Genomic DNA, 21,879 nt, shown 5'->3' on the forward strand with positions numbered 1-21,879 from the left:
GTTCAACTGGGCCTGGACTGCATTAAAGGTCAGGTCAGCCAGAAGGTCGTATGGTGAATCCATAAATGAGTGTTCAACCTCATTTGAAGCATCTTAGCGTGAGCCCTACAGATTTCTCCAGCACTCAAAGGATGGAAGGATGTTTGGATGAGCTGCTCAGGGTGGCTGAGAGACTCCCAGGAGCCAGCTTTAGTGGGTCTGGAAAATGTACAGGGCTTATGTTCTGCAGAAAGAAGCTGGCAAGCTGGAGGCTAGAGCTGAACTGCTCCAGCCAACAGAGGCGATGTTAAGGGCAGCCGCCATGGGCTTTTGTCCTCCATCCTTCTCTCACCTAGCACTCTGTCTCTAAATAGATAAATAATATTCATTTGAATGGGGGTCTAAGGTATTGGCCTGGCTGGGGTATCTGTCTGTGTAACTATGAACTTGGCTTTTGCCCCTTATGTCTTGGCTTCTGGGAGCTTCCTTGCTTCCCCATGCCTGGTTCTCAGCTTCTGTTGCCCTGGTACTGGCATTGAGATGATGGGCTCGACTCTGGCTTTGCCTTGCTCAGTGATTCACACTAGGTTGCTGAGACCAAAATTGACACAGTTCTGCCCTCTGGGTCCCCAGGTATAGACCTGCTGTGCCTGAGCTATGCTCTAGGAAGGTGCTACTCAGTTTAAGGCACATACAAGTCTCCCAGACATCTTGTGAAATTGCAGAATCTCATTAAGTAGATCTGGGTGGAGCTCAAGATTCTGTATTTCCAACAAGTGCCCAGGTGGAGCCAATGCTGCTGGTCGCTGGACCACCCTTTGTTTGGTAAGGATCTAGGACATTCTCCAATTGTATGAAAGTACTGAGAAAACCCAAGTCCCTCCATGGATGGAGAAACATACATTTCAGACCTGTGTGAATAAACATGTCTCCATCCACAACCTGGACAAAAGTTAAGTAAGACCTCAGTGCAAAAAATATTCAATCATCGTTAAACAAATGGCAGCAATCACTGAGTGACTGGTTAATAGTTGCTCATGGCTGTGCGTTTCATGTCCTACAACTTGTTCTACAGCTGCCTAGAGCTGCAGACACTGAAAACAAGTACACCTATCAGTTCTCACAGAGAAAGCCCCTCAAGTGTGCTCAGCACCACTGAAGTTGGCTGGGACACAGAGCCTGGGATTCGCTCATACCTGAAATTCGTCTTTGATTTGGCTGGAGTTGGTCTGGGGGTCCAGCCTGCTGATATTGTAGTAGAGCGAGCGGAACTCACACACAGGGATGGCGCTGTTGCCACAGAGGCAGGCCTCCAGGATGGCATCGTGCACAAACACGTATTGTTCCTGCAGAGACAAGGAGAGAGGCAACAGGGTACTGGGTGAGAAGAGTGACCTGGGAGCTTGTGGTCAGCATTTAACTGGGTGGCTGTGACGGATGGGCACGAAGACTATTGTAGAGTCGTCACTTCCAACCCTCTAACCCAAAGGGCTACATCTCTCTGTTTCATAGTGATCACCTGAGCTATGGTGAATTTTTGTCCCTAGGATAAGAAAAAATGGCAGAGTCGCTGATTAAAAAACCGAAAGTAGGGGGCACACTGCTGCCGGGGCTCGTGGTGCCCTGGCCACGTGCCCTTAGCCTTTACATGCAGAAGGCTGCTTATTGCAAATACCTGGGCTTCTCTGCTGAGGGCTTTCTTTCAATCCCAGGCTGTGTGCAGGGCTTGTGTGCAGGGCACGTGTGCAGGCCCCTAGAGGGATACCCTTGGAAGTAGCCTATAACCAATGGCATCCAGCAAGTTGGGGCTGAATGCCTCAGTTCCTCTCCCCTTAGGGGGTAACTTCGGGGTTCATGTTCCATAGTCTCCTAGAGCTCCCCATGAGCTTCACGCTCCAGTTGCCTGGTGTTGCACAGCTTGATACAGTACCCTCTACTGGGTTCCTTACCTTCTCTCTCTCACTTTCCCACTCACCAACCAGATAAACTCCTTACACTCATGCCTTGTCTCGGGGTCCTCTCCTGAGGCATGGCCTTGCCCTCTCCCTCTTGGTTCTTTGCACACGCTGTTCTTGTTTCCTGAAACCGTTCCCTTTTTTCTATGCCTTCAATGTCCCATTCCCTCTGAAGCATCTTCTTTAAACAGACCCGAAGTTGTTGCTATTCCTTCTAGGCCTTTAATCAACATTTGTTGAATGGCTGTTTTCCTGCAGACCTTGGCTCATCAATCCATGTGCAGTGCTTATCCAACTGCATCATGAGGATCTATTAGGACGTCTGGCTCCTCCACCAGACAGCCAGGACCAAGGTGTCTAACTCCAGGCAGCAAGCTGCGGTCGGCATGCATGAGCCTGGGTTCATGTACAGCAGCCTCCTCCTCTGCTTTAGTCCCAGACTCACCAAGAAGCCTGAACACTGACCCATGTTAGAGCCCATAGCAGTGGGGATACTAATAGGGGTCACCCCACAGGGCTGTTGTAAGGAGTGGAAAAAATACTTTGAATATCAAGAACCTAGAGTGACATAAGGCATGTAGTAAGTGCTCAACAATAAACACCAACCCCCTCCCGTTTCCCTTGGGCAGAGATGGGCCTGAAGGTCTGCCTCTCTCTTGAGGCAGGGCCTGTGTTTAGCTCTCTCAGAATCGCTAGCTCAGGGTTTGACATGTAGGAAGTACTGAACCTGTGTGGCACCTAGTAGACACTCAGTTAATGTCAGTTCTTCCCTTTTCCTCTTCTCTCCTTCACCCAAGAGAGCAGTACTATTCACAGAATCCCCAAGAGTTGCCATTCACCATATTTGGATACCTTCAGTGACGGGGAACTCACCACCTTTTGTTGTTGGTAGAAGTCCCTGCACCACAGATCCTCAGGGATGCCAGGTACTTCCTAGTGGGTGGTCTCACTACCTTTCACTTCTCCCATGCTCAGCTCTTTTCTGTAGCATGCCCCTGCCCATCAGCCTCCAGTTCTGCCATGCCTCTCCTTGGCCAGGGCTGCAGGAGGTGGGCGTTTGCTCCCCCTCCCACCCCTTGCCCCAGGTCTCACCTCCGTCTGCACCAAGTTGACCCTCTGGGCCCTGAGCTCGCGCACGCAGTTGAAGATGTCCACCACCCCTTCGTTCTCCGCCATGTCCAGCATCGTGTCGATGGCGATGAAGCAGCCAGTCCTCCCAGCTCCCGCACTGGAAAAGGGTGTGGTAGGTGTTAGGGACCTGGGGTCAGGAAAGCCCTGGAGAGGCCCCTCCCACTCAACCTGTCCCCAGGGCCCTGCAAGAAGCAGCACAATGCGGACTTCAGAGCAGTCTGAATGCCAGCCCCGCCTCAGCTTTCCCCTTTGTAAAATGGAAGAGTAAAGCTTGTCCAGAGGGGCTATTTTATTTTATTTTATTATTTATTTATTTATTTATTTTTTAATTGATTTTGTAAAAATGTTACATTAAAAAAAAAATATATATATATATATATATATATATATGAGGTCCCATTCAGCCCCACCACCCCCCCAGCAGCACTCACTCCCCTCATCATGACACATCCCTTGCACCCGACAAGTACATCTCTGGGCATCTCTGCACCTCATGGTCAATGGTCCACATCATGGCCCATACTCTCCCACATTCCATCCAGTGGGCCCTGGGAGGATTTACAATGTCTGGTGATTGTCCCTGAAGTACCATCCAGGGCAACTCCAAGTCCCCAAGGCGCCTCCACATCTCATCTCTTCCTGCTACTCCCCATATCCATCAGCCACCATGTCCACTTTTCCCACTCCAATGCCGCCTTTTCTCTGTGGGCCTTGGATTGGTTGTGTCCGTTGCACCTCTATGTCAGGAGGAGGCTCAGATTCCACATGGATACTGGATGCAATCCTCCTGCTTTCAGTTGTAGGCACTCTAGGCTCCATGGTGTGGTGTTGTCCTTCTTCAACTCCATCTTAGCTGAGTGAGGTGAGTCCAATAAATCAGATTGTAGGAGCTGGAGTCTGTTGACGCTCAGGGCCTGGCTATCATATTGTCAGTCCAGAGATTCAAATCCCCTAAGTATATCTTAAAGCCCAACACCAACTACAATTCCAGTAAAGTAGGATGAAATTCTTATGAAAAGAGATCCCATCTGAGTCCAGTTCCATCACACAGAAACACCAGTGGAGGGGCTATTTTATCAAGACCTGCTTGTTTGTTTTTATTTTACTTATCTAACAAACACTTGTTTAGCACTTACAATGTGCCAGGCTTGATTTCTAAGTACTTTCTCCTAACAATACTATGAGGTACTATGATGTTTCTTGTTCCATTTTACAGGTGAGAAAACCGAGGCGCAGAGTGACTTCCTGAGGTCGCCAGCTGGTGGGAGGTAGTGCTGGGACTTTTTCCCAGACAGTCTGGCCCCAGAGCCTGGGCACTTAATTATTTCCTCTCTTAACAATATCCCCAGCACATAAAACAGCATTCATTCCATTTCTCTGATGGAAAAGGAGAACTCATCAATACAGTGTGATGCACTGGCATGGTATCCAGAACAGTTTAGATGCTGGATAAACAAGTCTTTCCTCCCTCCCTTCCTACTGGCCTCCTTCTCCCTGCCCCCCCCCCCTTCTAATTCTTTAGGAGAAGGGTTGAAGAATGGAAGCAAAGTAAGAGAAACGAGAGAGAGAAGAGAGAAGAGTTGAGGGAGAAGGTAGGAACCAGAGTCCCCTGAGCTGTCCCAAAGGCAGAGGCTGGGTCCTGAAGTCCCCTGCGCAAAGCCCTGGGCTTGCGCCAGCTGCAGCTGCTCCCCTGGGATCATGAATCAGGTGCATCATTCAAGGAAACCACTGCCAGCCCTGGGGCCCTTGGTAGCTGCCAAGACTCCAGATGCAGGCTGTTTCTGACCACTGATGGCTTCCTTTGGGAGACTCTCAGACCAAGCACAGAACAACAAAAGAACTCAGCAAGAATTCCTGGACCACGGCCAGCCTTCCCAACTTAGAGCTGGGTTCTAAAAGCATGATGCTGAACCAGAGATGAATAGAACATTTGCCTTAAATGCATACAGTTTTGGAAATGAAGGCCAGGCAGACTGTCAAGGAGAGACACTTTAGCAGCATTTTCACATCTTGTCTCTCGCACAGAAACAGCCAGTGTCTGACGATGTGGAACTTAAAGGAAATGCAGAGAGGATGAGTGGTGGGATGGGAAGGAGGAGCAATCCTGGCTGATCGTAAGTCCAAGAAATATGGGCCAGTAGGGACTATCCCCCACAATGATCTGGGAAGAAAACCCATGGCAAGGAGAGTCTGCCTTCACAGACAGATTTCTTAGTTTGAATTGGGTGAAGTCTGAGTTCACAACCCAGACCCCCCAAGGGGGCTGAGCACCGAGGATGAGGTGTACAGTTTTACTCTTCTAGCCCCTCCCTGAAGTTTCATCCTCAACACATTTGAGGGGAAAGAACTGGGCTGACTTGGTTTTGAATCTCGGATCCACAGCAGTGCCAGGTGGCCTGGCCTCTGTGAGCATGCTTTCTCACACATGTGACCTGTCTCCTTCCCAGGGATCTTGTGAGCAGTCAGCTGTGTTCGTTTCAGCATTGCATCATAAGCACGTGACACTTGGGTTCAGACTTCCTGGGATCAAATCCTGGTTCTACCACCTATCTGATGTGCTTAATCTTTCTGGATTTCAACACCCTCATCCATAAGATGAGGTTTTCACTAAATAGATCTACCTAGTAGCATTACTGGTATGATGCATGCAAATAGCATGAAATTATGTTTAAAAAGAATAATGCATATAAATTGATTAACCAGATGCCTGGGAACATAGCAAATGCTCAATAAATGGTTACTTCGTATACTCAACAAACATTTCTATCTACTGAGTGCTGGGATGGCGCTATGAGGATGAGTAAAGGGTGGTCCTGTCTTGAAGGATTAGCAGTCAGGGGTGGGCAGCATTAAGGGGCAGAGAATAATATTACTTTAAGTGCCTAGGACGTGTTGGTAATTCCCTTTGGCACTTAGCATGTGTTATCCCACCCATTTTATCTTCAGATTAAATTCTCAGGATAGGCCCAGGAGAGAGGACCACTCTGCTCAGGTGCATTGAGCTGTCTTGCTAGGGAGATACAGATGTGGAGTCATCATGTGCAGGGTTGGGCATAGGGGAGGGTCTGGTAAATGTATGCCACCGTCTCCCTTTCTCCATCACCCCTATCTGGCTGCTCTTTGGGACACAGGGCCTGGGGGCTAACCCTCTGTTATCCTTGGACCATTAGGAGATGGAAGGTAGAGGAGACATGCAAATAAATATCTGCAAAATGCTCAGAGGGCCTGAGAGGTGTGATGAGTATTACCTCTCAATCGGCCTCCCCTGCAAAGTGGGGGTTCTGCTCTCATCACATTGTGTGGGAAGGAAAAATGAGATGCTGTGTGAGAAAGGGACTCTGAGACGCCCCCAGTTATGCACTCTCTCATTCTCTTGACCCGACTCAGAGCAGGATGAGACAACTCAAGGGTGGGCAGAGATGGGTTGGGCCCAAGGTCATGTTCGAAAGGAGAGGGAAGGAGGGAGCACACGGCCAACCAGGCTTCAGGTCTGGATGCCCATCCTCCTCCAATTCTTCATGCCCTTGACAGGACACTTCATCTCCATTTAGGAGGATTCAAAGACGTGCCACTCATTCCCAATGTGACTTTCTAGGTCAGGGCTGAAAATATCTCTTCTCCATAATAAGGTGAAACCTGCGGCTGTCCATTTACTCTCTATTAAGGACATGCTGGCCAGCAATTGATTTTTGAAATAATAGCAATGAAGAGAAGCACATTTCAACTTAGGCACCCCACTGCCACGTCAAGGAGCTGATGGACAATGCTTGGAGAAAAGCAGGTTAAATGGCCCAGCTTTGCCATTTTATACCTGTCTGACCCTGGCAGAGTGATGACCTTCTCGACACCTTGCTTTTCTCATCTGGAAAATGGGAATAATTATAAAGCTGACCTCTGCTAGGCTGGGTGACAAGTAAATGACCGAAGGTTGGCAAAGTGTACCTGGTAGATGTGGCCGATGCTACAGGGCCCAGCACATATTCCTTGCACCTTGACTATCACAGAGCACCAGTGACTGCCGCTACTGTGGTACCGCAGCAGCTGCTGCTGCTAGACCGTGGGGCTGGGCCACAGCAGAAAGGGCTGGGCATGAGGCATACATACCTGGGCACCTTGAAGGCAAAGAATAAGGCCACTGGAGAGACAGAGGCTTCCTCCTGAGAGAGCAGAGCTGCGGAAGGGTGCTTCTGTGGGGCGAGGGTGGCTCTGACTTACCTGCAGTGGACCACGATGGGCCCGGCTTCCGGGGGGTTCAGGAACTTGACCTGGCGCACGAAGCCCAGCAGGCCGGTGGCGTAGCAGGGGACGCCGTGATCAGGCCAGCTGGTGAAGTGGAAGAGGCGGAGCTCTCGGATCTCATGGTAGCCTTTCTGAGAAGAGAATGGGCCTCTGTTCCTCCATCTGCTGCCCCCGCATCCTGGCCGCACCCCTACAAGCCAGTTCCCTTGCTGTCCAGGGAAGGTAAGGTCCTCGTGGGGTTAATAAGCGTTACAGGACAGAGTGATGATGTGACTGGTTATTAGACAGAGTGAAACAGATGGCTTTTCTGCAGGACTTCTCAGAGCCTTTAGTGTGCTAATAGACATTCTAAACCCCCCAAAGGGGTGGAAAATACCTAGAGTGTTTCTCAGACATATTTGCCCAGGAAACCCTCTTTTAACAAGCAGCTCGTGAGGCGTGTATCCGACAGCACAGACCAGGAGAAGGACTGGCTTTAAAAACCAAGTTCAAATTGTTTGCTGTGGAGTCTGTGGCCTGTTGGGGACTGAGACGCGGTGCCCTCACGTTTTCCAGCCTTGGCTATGATAGACCTCATGGCTTGTGAACTTAAAAAAATAGGAGCAGAACTCTGAATGGACTGAATGGATTAGATTCTTATGAAGAATTAAACGATGTGGAACAAATGAGCGTGATGGGCAACAGGGCCCGGAGCTGCGATTGGAGCACCCCCCCCCCCCCATACATGCACACACCGCCCACCTTGTGCTTCTTGGACTGTTTTGTGGCCGACTCACACCTCTATGCCGTTCCTCTATCTACTTTTTTCCTACCAATCTCCTGCCCACATGGAGAGACCACTGACGAGGAGAATCTATTTAATTGTTCATTCCTTCAGTTAAAATATATTCAGTTGCCTGTGCCCAGCCTGTGTGTTATTAGATGCTAGGAAAGTGGACATAAAAGCCACAGCCCCCATCCTTGGAGCACCTCATGGCCCAGTGAGGGAGGCCGACTCCTAAGCAGATAATTCTTCTAAAGTGCATAAAGGAGTGGCAGTTACCAGCTGGGGAAAGGAGAAACCAGAGAAAACTTCCTGGAGGAGGTGGTACCTCCCTAAGACTTGAAACATATCAATAGTGAAGATAATAGTTAAGATTTATTAAACATCAACTATGTGCCAGCCATTCTTCTGAAATGCTTAAGTGTATCCATTCATTAATTGTCATTTAAAATCTCTTATTATTATCTCCATTTTATGGGTGAGGGAACTGAGGCTCAGAGAGGTTAAGTAATGTGCCCAAGGTCACACGACTAGGAAGGTATGAAGCTACAGTCTGAACCCTGGCTGTCTGGATTCCTGGTCTGCACTCCTACTCTTGACGATATCCTGCTGTGTGAGTATTACCTAGTCGGAGAAATGGGGGAATCCTAGGCAGGGGGCAGCAGGGACAAAGGCTTGGGGGCAAGACTTAGCATGGTGTCATTAGCAGCTAACAGTCCTGGCAGATGAGGCCTGGGTCTACCAGCCCAATAAAGAGAAAGGGGGTCTGGTGGGACCCCATCATATGTGCCACAAATATGATGAGTGCCCAGGAATGAAGTGAGTGTCCATGGATATGGTGGCCCATCCCGGAACCCAGACCCTGAGCTGGGAAGGCTTGGAGAATTGCAGCCAGTACAGCCAGTTTGGGGAGTCATAGTCCTTTCCTGGGCCGTCTCTGTTTTCCTTTTAAACACTCACAGGGAAGCTACTACCACTGGGGAGGAGCTGGCTTTCCCGGGAGGATCCCCTACCCCTGGCTTTGTCCACAGTCCGTGGACTGATTGCTTGGGGACCACTGAAGTCTGGGTCTTTGGCCTCAAGGGTATGGACACCTCCATGGTGGTTTATGCTCCAGGGCCCTCTGGGGATCAGGACTAGGCTAGACTTCACCTGACACTCCGCCCTTGCTCAGCCCTGCTCCTCCCTCACACGTTTCTCCCGAGAGCAGTTCCCCATACATCACATGCACCCAAATTCCTTTCCCAGGAGCTTCTTCTAAGGGACCTGACCTAAAACAACATCCATGTGTCTTATGGCCCAGGCAGGTAAACAGTAACCTGTTACTTTCCCACCTCTTAGTAGGGGGAACCCCCTGCCTCCTGACTTCACCTGAGTGGGAGGTGCAGGCCTTTGGGAGCATGGGGGCTGGGGGAGGGGCTGGGAGCAAGCAGTATGTCCTGACACAACTATGCATGAGTGCCAATCCACACAGTGGCCTGCTTTGGTCTTCACAACAACCTGTCTAAACCCCAAAGCATCTGAGTCCCCAGAACTTCTGCATCCTCATGTCTATGGCCACTCACTCCATTCATTTCCATGTTCTTGGAAAATGGCAGCCATGGCTTAGTGAAAGGGGCAATGGGCTTGGGGTCAGAGTCCAAGGTGTGACTCCTGGTTCTAGCATCTTCTAGTAGGGCAACTTTGAACAAATGACCTAAGTTCTCTGTGCCTTAGTTTCTTCATCTGTAAAATGGAGGTAATAAGTGCCTGCCTCATGGGGTTACTGGGAGGATTAAATGTTGAATAATGCAAAGTAGTTAAAAAAACACTTGGGTTAGTAAGTGCTCAAGAAATGTTAGCTATCGTTATAATAGCAGAGATATAATAATGCTGATTGTATAATTAAATTGTAAATATACTGATAATCATTATGCACAACCTCCTTTTTGCTCATCAGGCTCCTGCCACACTGTCTTTCTGTTAATGTCTAGACCAGCGTTTCTCACCTTCAGCACTCCAGGCATTCGGGCTGGATAATTGTCATAGGTGCTGTCCTGTACATTGTAGAATGTTTAGCAGCATCTCTGGACGCCGCCCAGTAGATACCAGTAGCACCCTCCACCCCCTAGATGGGACAATCAAAAATGTCCCTGGACACTGCCAAGTGTCCCCCGGGGGACAAAGTTGAGAACTGCTGGCCTAGAGATCTTTTTCTTCCCTCCAGACTTTTGCCTGCCCCTTTTCCTCTGCCTGCGCTGGCATCCTCCCACTCTTCCCGTGGGCTCCTTCTCATCCTTATTGTCTGCCTGAATGCCTCCTCGTGGGGGGCCCTCTCAGACCACCTCATCTTCCTGTTGATTTCTTCCTCCACCCCTTGCATATTTTCCTTCCTGGCATTTATCGCAATGGCATTTATCATAAATATTCCCTCATCTGTTGAATTTTGTTTGTCCCTCCCCCTAGATGTGAGCTCTGCTGGAGCAGGACCCACCTGTGTACGATGTGCTCATCTATCCTGGTGCCAAGCACGGGGCTGGGCACAGGGCAGACCCTCAGGGACTGCATGTTGCCAAAAGAACAGACAAGCTGGCTGTCCTGGTGGCCAGGCTGCCACAGCCACGGGGGAGCTTACCTTCTGAACCGTGAAGGTGCGTATGACGTATTCTGCCAGGGGCTCTGTTTCGATCAGGGTGACTTTAATGTCTCCGTAGACCTCAGTATCATCTGGCCAGTATCGCACACATTTCACCTGTGGCCAAGCAAGAGACAGAGAGAGATGGAGACAAGGGCGCCTGAGCAGGTGGCTGACTATGAGCAGCTACCTCATCTGGACTTCCTGATTGGATTAACCCAAGGGTAACTTCATTGGAATTTCAGTCCAAGGGGTCTCAGGTGGCCAGGGATCAGCAAACTGCACAGGGGTAAGCTCACTCCCTAGAGGAATTGGAGCCATTGGAAATAATTTTGCCAAGCTCCTTACGATTTTCAAATCCATTATCACACTAAGCAATCCAATAGAACTAGGTGAGATGGGCATGTATTTATATTCCCATTTTACAGAGAAAATAATACTCGAGTTTGGAGGTTCAGTGACTTGTGCAGGGTCGCCCCACCAATTTTCTACCTTTGCCTGAGTCCTCTTTCTGCTATAGCAGGTGAGAGCAGCTGAGGGTTATTAGCTGAGCAGAGATCAGAATAAAAGATGGGAAATAGTGAGGAGGTGAAAGAAGTGCAGGGAGAGGGACCTTATTAAGAGGAGGTAATCGGGGGCTGGAAGGAGAAAGGCTCTCGGTTGGGAAAAGGATGGAAGGTGCTGGGCTCGAAGGGAAGACTTTGCAACTCCTCTGCCTCTGCCAGTCAGTACAGATGCTGCCAACAAGCCATCCCCACACAGGACTCTCTAGGTCACACTCTGCAGGAGGAAAAAGAGATCATTTTCCCCTTAAAAGAACAAAAGCATTACCATTCCGGGGGACGCTGCGCGGCCTAGAGTGGCATTTCCCACAGTGTGTTCCGCTGGGTGCTAATAGGTGTTAGGTAAAAACAAGAAACAAAACAGACAAAAAAGGTTTTGTGGTCAAATGAGTTTGGGAAATGCTGGATGAAACAAAGTTAAACAGGCCACTTTGCTATAGGACAACTCAGCTCCTTTAAATGTGCTAATGCTAATGTGCTTTCTGACTCTCCAAAAGGGGCACACAGAGTGTACAGCATTTCCCAAACGTATTTAACCATGGAACCCTCTTCTCACTAAGGATCCTGCAGGCTAGCATCCCATGGAACCCACTTAGGGAAACGCTGACTCTTGTGCCATAAGCTTTGGAGTCAAAGTTTCAATGCCTGGCTCTAACACTCAGTAACCGTGTAGGTTCTGGAAAGTGATGAAACCTCTCTGTGCCTGTCTCCTATTAATGATACTGAACCTTTACTGAATGCTTACTATATTTCAAGCACTCTTCTCAGAACACTTTGCAGGTATTATTTTAATGACTTGTTGCCACAGTCTTTTGTGGCAGGTATTATTCTTATTCCAATTTTATAAGTGGGAACCCTGAAGTGTAAGAAAGCTAAGAAAATTGCCTAAGGTCAACTGTTAGTGAGAGAGGGAGCCAGCAAGTCAACCCAGGCCATCTCAATACCAGGAAAATGACCTCGTACAATTGAGATACAATGAGTCAATGCGGAGTAAGCAGTCAGCACAGTGCCTGGCTCATAGAAGGGGTTCACTGAGAGACTGTTCTCTGGTTCCCACCTCAAATCCCACTTGGATTCATAGTCTATCCATCAAGGGAATCTGTCTCCAATGTGGGATATTTATAGGACAGGCTGAAATTTGTCTCTGAATTCTCAGATTCTGGGATGGCCTCTTTTTTTGATCTATGGTAGCTGCTTTGCCCTGGGCCTGAGCCCCTGGGGGAGCAGTGCTGCCTTGAGGGACCACAAGCCCTGTAGTTAGGGCCAAGGGTCAGAAATCATGCCAGGTTCTGGCTGGGGGGCTTCAGGGAAGTCACTCCACCCTTCTGGGTCTGTTTCCTCATCTCTAAAACTGGGGAATAGACTGGATAAGAGTGGACTCAAAGATAAAGTCTCTCCTGGCCCTAAAAATCTTTTAGGCTGTGAGATGTCCAACCCCCTTTCCTGGATTTGATGGGCCATTTAGATTCTCCCTTTCTCATCACCATGGAGGCTGGGGTCCTTTTTATGTATTACCTGGTTTTTATCAAGATAAAACTTACCTGCCCACTCTTTACTTAGCTCATATGATTAGTAGATAGGCTTTCTTAATTCTAGGCAATTGTGTACGTTGCCTTTACACCCAGCATCCTGACCCACCCAAAATGGTACAGCTTCCAAGTAGGCAAAGGCAAACTGGGAATACCAGTCCTATTTCTAAGTTCTAGGAATAACTAAGGACCCAATAGGAAAGAGTCTACCTAGAGAAGACAGGGAGACTGATCCCTGAGCCCAGACGAATATCAACACTTAGAGGTCAGGGGCATAAGAGTAACCAGCAAAGGGTCAAGTGCTGGCAGAGGTTGAGTAAGATGAAAGAGAAGTGGCTATCGGATTTGTCGACATGAAGGATGTTAGTGATATTGACAATATCACTACTAGTGAAATGTGGCCAGTAGCTAGGTGGGCGTGGGTAGAAGAGAATGAGAATGGAGAAATTGAGCCCGGGTGCAAGTCTTTAAAGTTTGGCAGAAAAATGGGGCCTAGAGAATATTTTCTGTTTGCCCGTTTTGTCTTTTTGAGATGGAATGAACTGAGCATGCTTGTGCGCCGAGGGGAACAATCTAACAATGTAGAAAAGATTTGTTTTTTCAAGTGAAAGGGGGGAAATGAGAAAATTCTTGAGCATTATATATGATTCAAGGCACTAGGCTGGCCTTTGAAAGAGCAGAGGCACTCCTTCCTTTGGATTAGGTCCAGCCATAAGAAGCTGGCAATGTTTGACCATTTTTGGTCAACAAAAACAGCAATTTCATATGGTTCAACCTGATTAACAGAGGGGAAGAATGAGAAGATGACCAAGATAAAGTAGGATTGCAACTCTGTGGTGGGAAGATGAAGGCATTCACATCTGATGGTTTGCATTTCTTCAAAATATTTGAGATGACGTCATCAACAAAGAGTGAGGGTGGAGAAAGAGATGAGGGGGTTTGAAAGGAGACGATATTTCCTGAATATGAAACAGGAATGATGGTTTCTCCCTCTTAGGTTGCAGTGAGGGTGAAATATCAAATAGGAGGCACTTGGCACAATGCATGGAACAGAGGAGATGCTCGGCAGTGCAGTTCCAACAACCTCCACCTCTGCAGCTGCAGGGGAGGCTTACCCTGCCCACTTCCACGAGGTTTGTGACCATGACGATGCTGGCTGAGTTCTCCTGCCAAATCATTCTCCAAAAGTCCTTCACCGTCTCCTGCATTGGACCTGCCAACAGAGAGAAGGCGGCCAGGTCAGAGCCATGTATGCATATGCAAGGAAATAACCAAGAAGTCTTTTCCTCCTGGTTAGTCAAGGTGCCACACAGTGAGGCCAGGTGATCCTAGCCAGTCCCAATTATGGGGCTTAATGGAGTTTTAAAAATTGGACTCCAGAATTTTAATGAGAAACAGGAAAGGGGCAGAAATCTGCCAGGAGCCAGATGCTGAGAGCACCAACAGATGCTTGATTTTGAGCTTGACAAATACTAGAGGCTCTCGTCTGGAATCTGAACTGAAAGGAAGGGGGGAAAAAAGACAAGGAGTGGAAGATAGAATCTGACGGTCCAAAGAAATTTCTTTGGGGAAGATGTTGGATATTTTATACTTTCTTTCAATGCCCTGGACCTTCATTATTTAGAAATTACACTAGTAGTTCATGTGTTTGATAGAAAATATATCAACTTTTGAATACCTTTTTTAAAAAGTATCATATATATTATAAGCATTTTCTCATGCTCTTAAATTCTTACCAAGAATGGTATTTTTCATAGCTGCATAGTATTCTATAATATGGAGAGACCATACTTTATTTAATCAATCTTTTAAACATTGGGCACTTTAGACTCTTCTACTTTTTTCTATTACAGTAATATTGTGAAGAGTATCTTTATATATAAATCATTGACTTTATATATAATTACCCACAGGGTCTCTTCTTGGAAGGGGTTGAAAGAATGATCATATTTAAGTCTTCTGATAACATATTGCCAAATCGCTTCCTAGGGCAGTTGATGGCATCTCTCTTTTGGGCATGTGCCCATAGAGGAGATAAGGCCCCTTCCAGCTACAGCACTGGATGGTAGATGCAGGTGGAGCATGCCTGAGACTGGGGTTTTTTGTCTTCTCTGCGTGGAGCTTCTCTCTCCTCACCTTTTCCTACAGATACCTCTTGCCTCTCTCACTCAAGTCCCTCCTTCCTAAAGCTGAACTCCACTCCCCCCTTTCGTTCCCAAATAAACCATCTTCAGGACCTCTGGAGGCTCCCCCGCCTTGCCTGTGTCTCCTTAGCCCATGGAAGCTCATTACTCTCCTCCACTGAGGAATTGGGGCCCTTTAGTGTAAGAAGAGGATTGAGATAACAGAGGAGAGAACAGCAAGCCTGGATACAGTAATCTCCCCGGAGCCCTCGAGTGTCTCCCAGGCACCAGGTGGAGAGAGGACACTCACCTTGAGTTGCAATGTAGTGCCGCGGCCGATGGTAACCCTGCGTAAGAGGAGACAAACACAGTGAAGGGCCTCCCCTCAAAACTGAAGAGAGCACAGCATCGATAATTATCTTTTCCAAACATTGGTTTCTTTATAGGCAAAATCGGAATAGTATTAGATATTTCCCAGACAAGTGGTAAAGATTAAGTAAGATAATGCATGTAAAGTGCTTAGAAACTCACTAAATGTTTGCTGTTATTAATGTTATAATAGTTACTTGTGAGTTACCCATATAGATGCATTGGGAGCCTGTGAAACTGGGAGCTAAAAATAGGGCTGGCATCACTTATGTGCATGCACCCAAAAGGGGGTGGAGAATGTGTTTTCAGGTTTAGGTGAGATGACAACCACCAAAAAGTCTGTCCTGAGCTACTGTTATATGTGGAACATTGGGCAAGGCCCTGTAGGGCAGTGGAGAGAAGGAGACAATTCCATTGTTGGCTTCTTGCTTTAGCAACAACGAGGAAAAGAAAACTGAAAAGTCTGCCCCTTTGCTTTTCTGTGCTTAGTTTAGCAGGGAGGACCCTGGGGGATGTGTAACCTGGGAGATCAATGAAGCCACTTGCAGATTCTGATTTCCTCATACATTGCAGAGTGCTCTGATCAGCCCTGCTGTGCTCTGTTTTGGGGTTACCCTGCCTCATGACAATCACTGGGGAAGAGGTTGGAAAGGACCCACTTTTTTTGTCTGGGCATGACATACACAGAGAGTCCCCTTTCTTGTTATAAAGAGCAAGTCTATTATACTGGGTAAGAATTCAAATTTTGAGACAGGCAGAATTGTATTTAGTACAGAACATCAAACACAATTAGTATTTATTGAACCGCTCAGTAAGTGGATGAATGAATGGATGAATACATTAAAAAAAAAATACACAGATGCCAATGGTGGAGGCTATTGGTGGAGAGGATGCTGATAGATGCAGTCAGGAAAGAGTTCTCTGAGGAGGTGACTGATAATGGAACAGAAGCCTGAATGGAATGAGAGCAAGCCACTGGGAAATAGAGGGACAGGCACAGCAGGCAGAGGCAGGGACCGATGCTAAGGCCGCTGGATGGAACATAGTTGCTTCTTCTGAAGAAGAGCAAGCAAGCCAGTGAGCAGTGGGAAGAGTGGATGGAAATGGGGAGATATTTGCAGCTGGATGAAATGGTAAGGACAGTAATATTAAGATGCCAAACCAGGTTTGAGGTGCCAGTTCAGCTACCTCCTCATCAGAATACTTCTCTGGCCTCCTTGACTGAGTCAAACCCCTCTGGGTGCTCCACAAAGCCCTACATCTTCTCCTTGAGAGCCCTTATCCCAATTATATATTTCCTTCCATTCATGTAATTATTTTATTGATTTCTAGAAGCTTCCCAGAGGCAGAGTCCACATCCACCTTGTCTACTTTTGTATGTCCAGTGCCTTATACATAGTAGTAGGTGCCCAATTAACACTTGTTGATTGAATCTTGAAAAACTGAATGAACAACTGAATGAACAAAATAGTGAACCCAAGTCATCTAACTCCACAACTGAAATGTAAAATTCTTGCTCAGAATTTCATCCTGTTGCCTTTCAAGTACCTTTTAATCTTCCAGAACACAACTTACACCAGAGGGTCTTTGATCTTCCTACCTGTTCATAAAAGGGGTATGGCAACCTACCCCAAAGATGGATTCATGCATGTATTCCACCAAACAGTCTGTGTTGAAAATTGCACCCCAGACTGGGGATAACAGAGGAAAGTACCACAACCCACGGCCCAGGAGAAAATAAGTTGGATGTGACCCCCCGACCCAGAGCGGGGGCCCTAGCCATCTTGCTCCTGATTGTGTTCCTAGCACGTAGAACTTTGCCTGGACTGTCATCCTCGGTAAATAGGTATTGAATGAATGAATGCATGCACGCATGCAGGTATGCCTGCTGTGTGCCTGTCCCCATACCGGATCTGTGTAAGGGACCCTCCCTGGTCTCCAGGAATCCATACAGTCCCCAAAGAGAAAACAGTCTAATCACATGACTCCTTGGCACTGGAGATAAAAGGAAATGTACTGCCCAGTTGGGGCGCCGCTGAGGATTCATCAAGAGCTGGTACAGAAAACTTCCTAACCTTAAAAGAATTTTCAGTTCATTTAAGTCCCACCTACACAGCACGCAGATTTACTGCAAACCAGCACTGGGCCTGCCTCCATCTGTCTGTGAGCAACGGGAAAGAAGTTTGTATCCAAAACGCATTTATCTCACTCTGCACTCACGCATCTGTTACTTACTGGGGACCCAGATACGATATTATTTCCAGGCTGGTAATTTATAACAGATTCAAGTGGCCAATACATCCTCGGGTGTGCAAACAAACCAGTCAGCTGATGGTTCAGACGGTGGCAGAACCACAGCCTCCCAAGGCACAGACAGGGCTGGCCCCATCCAGCTCATTATCCAAATGGAGTCATTTTAATGAATCGCCAAGACACAATTGTGGGTAGATGATTCTAGCACTGGCAGTTATCTCTTTGGAGACCCGGGTAGGATTCTGGCTGAGGTGGAGACAAGAGCAAAGGGGTAAGAGTCTAGACAGTGCTTTAAGGCATGGCATGCCAGGAGCCCCATAGAGACCCCAGGGATTTTTGACTTTGCTGGAATATATGTTAAGTTCACAATTCTGTGATTCTCCCAGTCACCACCCCATAGAGGTAACACTGTGCCAGGAGATGCTGTGCTGGCTTTCTTCTCTTTGTCCCTCCTTTCCATCTCGTCCCTTCCCTGCTCCGCTCTGTACCCTGGGAGGCTGACTGCGTGGACAATGCCCTCTGGCTTCCAGCTGGGTTTGACTGATGGGGAGAAGAGACAGGAGTCAGAGGCCAGGAGGAGAGTGAGGGCGGGGTCTGCGTTCTCCGAGGTCCCTGCCTGCTGGGTGACGGAGGGTGCCCACGCTGCTTTACCAAAGGCATCAGCTGCTATCAGGCAGCCCTGCCCGGCAGTTGCTCTCACCCTTTGTCCCTTTAGGCCAAGAGCTGGTAACAGCTCCCCTGCCCCTACCCCACCCCTTAGTAGCTCCTCCTCTGTTCCTCCAGTTGAGCGCGCCTCAGAGACTTTATGTGGGTTATTATGTTCCTATGCCGCGGTGTTTCCCGATTTTATGGATATCAGGCCAACTAAGTACTGTACCCAAGATCACCAGGCTAGCAAGCAGAAAGTCCTGAATTCTTGACTTTATTCTTCTTAGCCATTCATGCTAACCACTGAATCCAGCAAGGAGTCTGCTATCCCATATTAGGGCAGCCTCTCGCAGGGGCTGTTTGTCCCCTGTCTGCACGATTTACTTCTTAAAGAGTGAGGGAAGGGGTTGTGGTGTGTCCTAGGTGAACAGAGAGTTGGATTCTTGCCGTGTGACCTTGGGCAACCTCTGACCCCTAGCTTCATATCTTTAAATGCTCACAAAATGCTGTAATGATAGAAAGTGCCAGGACATGCTAGTAATGGGGAGTGTATTTAGAATTGTAGCAGAGATTCCCTTGCCTTTAAAGCAATTTCATTTGTTGGCCTCTAAAATACCAAAGCGCAGCTTGGCTCTGACTGCAGCCAGGCACACACTCAAACTTGGTGTGGGTTTTTGTCTAGGAAAGTGACCTTCTCTGAGGATTTCTGCTCAGATGACAAATTCCAGATCAGCAACTCAAGCTGGCAGGTTCCGTGTGGGCCATGGTACCCACGGCTGCCACATCTACCAGGACAGAGAGGGTTGAGGGGAAATGGCAGGAAGCAAGGCAGGAAGTCCCTGCTGTGTGCTGGGTACAAGGGGGTGTCCAGGAGAGGGTGGGACAGGGCAGGAGAAAGAGCACTGGACTGGGAGTCATTTAGGTCTGACCAGCTGCATGGCCTTGGACAAGCATTGTAGTCTCTCTAAACCACAGCTTCTCCATCTGGAAGGTGGGGTGGTCACCCTATCCTGAAGTGCTGGCTCATTTAAAGCACCCAACATAGGGCCCAGGAGTGTCTCGACAAGAGGCAATTGCTGTTGTCACTGCTTTCCTGCTGGTATTAAAGGCAGAGGGCGTGTGGGGAAGGCACGCCCGGGTCCCACTTCTGCTCCCCCCTCCCTCACCTCCTAGCTGCGTGGTCCTGGATAAATTGCATTACCTCAAGAGCCTCAGCTTCCTCATCAGGGGATGGGAAGTAAAGGCATTTTCCTTGGAAGGCTGTGCTGGTACATGAGAGGTGATCGGTAATTCTTAGGTGATTATAAATCCCTCTTCCCTGGCTGACTCTTACTCATCCTCTAAGACTGAGGCATCCTCTTCCAGGAAGCCTTCGCTGACCTCCCCACCCCACCCCTTGCCTGCCCCTAGGCTTTAGCTTTCCTTTATACTCCCACCGCGCCTTCTCCATGAGGATCTCTTTTCTCATCTGACACCCCCACCAGACTGAGAGTCCCCTTTAGTCAGGGGCTTGGTGTTTTTACCTCCAGAGTGCAGTGGAGGGTCTGCTCTATGTTTGTGGAATGAACGCTAGATGAACGAGGGAAAGGCTGAAGCCGTGGAGGGGTGAATGCTTGGAGTGCATTGGTCCTGGCTAGAGACAAGCCCTTAAGAACTGGTCAATACCTTGGGACCTTTCCAAGAATGGTCATGGTGGTAGAGACTGTCTACTTTGACCCCTGCTGTGACTTCCAGCCCAGTTCCTGACCACAGAGCAGATTCATGTGTTAGTCAGGGTCCAGGTGGGGAAACAGAAACCACTCTCAGTGTTCTCAGGAATTCAGTGCAGGGAGTTGGTTATACAGGTGATGGAGGAACTGAGATTCCAGAAAGGGGCGACTCAGGGATGAGCAACAAGAGTAGGGATGAGCTACAAATACCCCTACAACTAGAAGAATGATGGGAGAAAGAGAGGCTATCGGAGCTCAGGAGCTGGGGCTACCTGGCAGAAGTTGTCACTGTGGTGGGCCCTGGTTGATGGAAGCTGAAGCCACAGAAAGGACATGTCCACATAGGGAGCTACCAGCCATGGGAGAGAAGGAGAGAGAAGGAGAAGCAGGCTGGCTTCCTCCTTCCTGCCCCTCTGCAATCTCCTATTAGTGCCTCCCATGTGGAAACACTGAGACAGAAGCTGGTAGGGGAAATGCAGCCCGCAGGTCCCCCCAACCCTCCACCCAGTCCACTCCTGACACACACACTGTAGAGAAGAGCAGGGGGAGGACCGAGGAATGGATCCAGGGGCAACAGGCAAATGGCCAGCATGGGGCTCAATAAATACTTGTTGAATTAATGGATCATCTGGCTCAGTCTAGATTATGGGGATTTCACAAAGCATGCCACTGTGATGGTCTCTCTAACTGGTGATCCCACAAAGAAGCATGGGAGTCAGAGGGCTCTCCGTGGATTTCTGAGCCACTCCTTGAAGCCTCTGGGCTCCTTCTCAGGTCCTGGTTGTAGCCAGTTGTGCTGGGATGCCCGTCTGGTCCCAGTGGTCATGGCCAACCTTTGCAAACTCTCTCACCTCCACACACCCCTCTATACCTCTTGGTTCCTGCTGGATTCAGTCCCTTCCAGAGCAGTTTCTGAAATACTGAATCAGTCTCATTTCTAATTGGTGGTCCTAATTCCACTCTCTTTCCTCTGATCGATCTTACCCTTGATGGCAGATAAGTCATTCCAAAGCTCAGCTCTGAACTGGTCACCTCCTTGATTAAAAACTTTCCAAGTTTTGTCTTCCCTACAGGATAAAGTCAAACAGCCTAAGACTAACCATCTAAACCATCAGTGATCCACCCCAACCTTCTTTTCCACTATCTAGTCCCCATTGTATAGTCTCTGCTCCCCTCAAACTGAACTGCTCCACATCCTCTGCTTGTGCTCCCCTCTCTAACCAGAGGCTCTTCTTCCCTCTCTTTTTTCTAAATTTCTAAATTCTACTTGTGCTTGAAACTTTGGTTCACATCACATTTGCAGTCCTGATGGAAGAAGTGATTTTTTTTCTATCTCTGAATCCCTGCAGCCTTTTATCTGAACTTATGACACTTACTACTTTCTCGTTTGTTCTGGAATTATTGATGTGCACAACTCGTCTCCCTGCTAAGGTTTCCAAGGGTAGAGACCATGGCACTTTCAGCTTTAACGTTTCCATAGCATCCAGCATCCAGGAGACACTATTAAATTTTTGTTACATATATGTCTATACATTCAAATGAATGAATGGATAAACAGACAAATATACAAATGAATAAATGATATTGCAGTGGCCTAGGGCCCCCATAGAGCTGGCTATCTCAACCAGCCTGAAAGAGGATCAACTTGGGTTATCTGGTTGCACAAGTCCACCAGGATGCAGACTGCTCTAAATACATTCCTGAAGAGCCACCCCAGGCACAGACCTGGAGCCTGCTGCAGCCAACCCCAGCCCCTGGCTGCCCAGGCCCAGCCACACACTCACGTCAATGTAGTTGGCGTTGATGTAGTCAGAGTGTGGGTCTCCGTCCAGCACCAGCAGCCTCACTCGGGAATGGTCATCTGCAGATAGAGCAGAGAACAAGGGGGTGCTGATACATCGCTTCTGGATGAGGCGCCAGCAGTACTCGGCTCTAGTCTTTATAGCTACCATTAACTAATTACTGGACGCTAGGCACCTTGCTCCACTGGCACACACTGCCTCG

At 48.3% G+C, this 21,879-nt stretch overlaps 1 protein-coding gene across 2 annotated transcripts in view; it reads right to left on the reverse strand.

Annotated features, from left to right (window-relative positions):
• PTPRT (protein tyrosine phosphatase receptor type T) overlaps nucleotides 1–21,879 on the reverse strand; it is a 1,175,887-nt gene that overhangs the window by 29,116 nt on the left and 1,124,892 nt on the right. The window contains exons 19-26 of one of the 2 annotated variants that reach the window (XM_058287117.2): nucleotides 21,660–21,736; nucleotides 15,207–15,243; nucleotides 13,889–13,986; nucleotides 11,513–11,572; nucleotides 10,682–10,798; nucleotides 7,281–7,435; nucleotides 3,027–3,162; nucleotides 1,176–1,325 (exon numbers count right to left, since the gene is read on the reverse strand). In XM_058287117.2, coding sequence (XP_058143100.2) covers nucleotides 1,176–1,325; nucleotides 3,027–3,162; nucleotides 7,281–7,435; nucleotides 10,682–10,798; nucleotides 11,513–11,572; nucleotides 13,889–13,986; nucleotides 15,207–15,243; nucleotides 21,660–21,736 — 830 coding nt within the window. The remainder of the gene's footprint in view (nucleotides 1–1,175; nucleotides 1,326–3,026; nucleotides 3,163–7,280; nucleotides 7,436–10,681; nucleotides 10,799–11,512; nucleotides 11,573–13,888; nucleotides 13,987–15,206; nucleotides 15,244–21,659; nucleotides 21,737–21,879) is intronic. The other variant, XM_071211722.1, reaches the window with a different exon arrangement.

The sequence above is a fragment of the Dasypus novemcinctus genome, chromosome 24 (genome assembly GCF_030445035.2).
Source record: "Dasypus novemcinctus isolate mDasNov1 chromosome 24, mDasNov1.1.hap2, whole genome shotgun sequence".
In the NCBI taxonomy this organism is placed as follows: Eukaryota; Metazoa; Chordata; class Mammalia; order Cingulata; family Dasypodidae; genus Dasypus; species Dasypus novemcinctus.